The 2,862-nt window shown below is 41.0% G+C and overlaps 1 protein-coding gene across 5 annotated transcripts in view; it reads right to left on the minus strand.

The window, feature by feature from the left end:
- The window catches only part of LOC107689543 (phosphatase and actin regulator 4A-like), a 72,615-nt gene that overhangs the window by 16,644 nt on the left and 53,109 nt on the right, over nt 1-2,862 (minus strand). For 3 of the 5 annotated variants that reach the window (XM_016487563.1, XM_016487561.1, XM_016487562.1), the window contains one exon: nt 1,420-1,887. The exons of the other annotated variants lie outside the window; for them this stretch is intronic. In XM_016487563.1, the coding sequence (XP_016343049.1) occupies nt 1,420-1,887 (468 nt within the window). The remainder of the gene's footprint in view (nt 1-1,419; nt 1,888-2,862) is intronic. 5 annotated transcript variants of the gene reach the window in all.

Below are 2,862 nucleotides of genomic sequence, written 5' to 3' on the forward strand. Positions count from 1 at the left end.
AAAAAAAAAAAACTATGTGTACTGTGCTAGACTAAGACTTGTCACAGCAGTTATATACTGTTGCTCTCTCGTTCGTCTGATTGCTTCTATTGTTCTACTCATTTGTAAGTCGCTTTGGATAAAAGCGTCTGCTAAATGATTAAATATAAATGTAATGTAAACACTAGCTCCATATAATACCTATTACTATTCTTAGAGATGCGCATGAGTCATTATGAGTATGCGTGATGACTTTTTCTGTAGAGACAACTCTACTAAAAATGACTCAAATAGGGACCTTGTTTTTAATTTTATAATTACAAGCGTGCTCATGCACAGGACGTGCTCACTCTAGTAATACACACACACACTCGCACACAAACATATGACGCATTCACTCATTCACACATAATTTGCAGGCGAGACACCCACTTTTTGAAAGCCACTGAAAAAATATTATGCAGAAGACATAAGAAGCATATCCAATCTGTTTCCATAATCTAAATTATACATGTAACATAAAATATGTTTGCGCCGATGACATTGGCATATTCTGGGATTTAAGAAAAATTTGTATTACACAACGTAAATAGTGTGCAGGCTTAATATGATTATTGCAGTAATCTGAAGGCAGCGCAAAAGACGGCCTTTGAGGTGTATGGACTTGATCAGCAAGTCTTCAGAAACAATCGCAAAACAATGCGATGTTCTTAAATGGGTCATATGATGCTATTTTAAAGATCATTATTTTGTGTATTTGATGTAACAGAATATGTTGACATGCTTTAATATTCAAAAAACACATTATTTTTCAAATACTGTACATTATTGTAGGTCCTCTATGCCCCACCTCTCTCAAACGCGTCGTTTTCAACAAAGCCCCCTCCTTTGACAAGCGCAGTCTGCTCTGATTGGCCAGCTGACCCAGTGCATTGTGATTGGCCGAACACCACAAGCACGCGTCGGAAATGTAACGCCCCTTACCATAATCGCGAGCTTCAGCTTTCAAAGTAAATATCAAGACAGTTAATAATGTCGTTAGTTTTACCTTACCAACCAAGCCCGAAAGGGCAACAGAGTCGCGTGACAGACACAGTGATGATGCAGCACACAAGCCGCGGTTAAGACAGCTGACGTGCTATGATTTCTGACAGGCAGTTCACTCTCCTGTGATGTGACCCTGTTCCCCTCACACGCACGATGCGTTACTCTGTTACATAGAAACTGACATATTGACTATAGATTGTATTAATTCCTTCTTTTCCAGACCTTGAAATCACCATTTTAAACCCTCCTGGTATATCCAGGTCTTCAAACAGGTCATACTTTTATCATTCTGCACTACTCTGGCTAAGGTCTATTAAGAAAGCAACATGAAGCCACATACACTTTACAGTTGCAGTTTTGGAGCGAAAGCTGACAGGACAAATAATGACTCACCTTGCAGTGCAGTGTTGTTGTTGTGATGGGTGGGTTTTGGAGGGGGCACTGGCGGCTGTTTAGGGGCAGTAGGAGCCGGAGGGTTGGAGTGGGCGGGAACAGTGGGAGGAGTGGAGTGCGCGGGAACAGTGTGAGGAGTGAAGTGGGTGGGAATAGTGGGAGGGACTTCACGGTCTCCTGCTGTTACGGGAGGACTGGGATTATTGCGGGAAGAGTCGTCTATGTTTAAAGACACAGTCCGAGGAGGAGGCTTAGCAATGGGGGGAGCGAAGGATGATGATGAAGACGACGATGATGATGAAGAGGAGGATGATGAGGATGGGACTGGAGCAGTCTCAGTGGAGGAGGAGGAAGAAGCCATCAGCCACTTGGGAGGGAGAATGGCCTGTTTAGGGGGCAGCTGGGACTCTTTAGTGGAGGTAATTGGTGCAGGTTTGGGCTCAGGAACAAACCGCACACCCACTGATCCTAACGGTGAGCACAAGACACATGCACAAACATACATAAACACAAATAACAAAAAACACACAAGTGCACAGCACAGTCACAGCAGCAGGCATGAGTAAATCAGGCATGGGGCGGCATGTGAACAGAATGACAGTGAGGTGCAGGAGTGCTTTAAAGACCCCGAGAAGTCAAAATGGCAATTTTGCGGTTTGAGGGCATAAATATGCCAAATATACTGCACAATAATGAGCCAATCGATGTACACTTCCTGCTTCAATAGCTAATATGTCAATACAGGAATCAAGCTGTTTCATGGGGTCTTTACCATCGCTGTGCCGTGAGCAAAATTTCTAGTGCATAGTGAAGTTCTGCAGTTCCAGCATCCTTTTTTCACTCTGAAATACAACTGCATGAATTGTATAATCAGCACTCAAACTAAATAGTGGGTATACAGCTAAGCTGTTTCTCAAGAGCCTGATATAAGCTGCTTTAAAGAGCTTAAGCAAATGTGACACTACTGTAAATATGTCTCCTGATAGCAAAAAAAAATAAAAATAATTTTATGGACACCAACACTGAAGTATATTATGATCCCATTCCTTTGACAGACAGGCTAAAGAGCTAATAAGAGGTGGCAGGACAGGTAATAATAATGATAATAATAATAATAATAATAATAATAATAATAAAAAGCTATAAAAATATGACGCCGATCACTTTAAATGTTTTTGTCCGGGGTTATTTTGCGGGTTTAGTTTTGATCTTAGATTGTCAATACTAGGGACGCACCTAGGGCTGGGTATTGTTCAAACATTTTCGATATCGATACCGATACTGATACCTTGACTTCGATACCGGTTCCTGAACAATACTTTTTTCGATACCAGTTTTATGAAATCAATTTTAACAAGATTACATCATCATCAAAAAAAAAAACTTTGGTTTTATTTTTCAGCTTGTTGATGTTTATACAAACTCAAAGACTCATCTCCTGAG

The sequence above is a fragment of the Sinocyclocheilus anshuiensis genome, unplaced genomic scaffold, assembly GCF_001515605.1.
Source record: "Sinocyclocheilus anshuiensis isolate Anshui unplaced genomic scaffold, SAMN03320099.WGS_v1.1 scaffold369, whole genome shotgun sequence".
Taxonomy (NCBI): Eukaryota; Metazoa; Chordata; class Actinopteri; order Cypriniformes; family Cyprinidae; genus Sinocyclocheilus; species Sinocyclocheilus anshuiensis.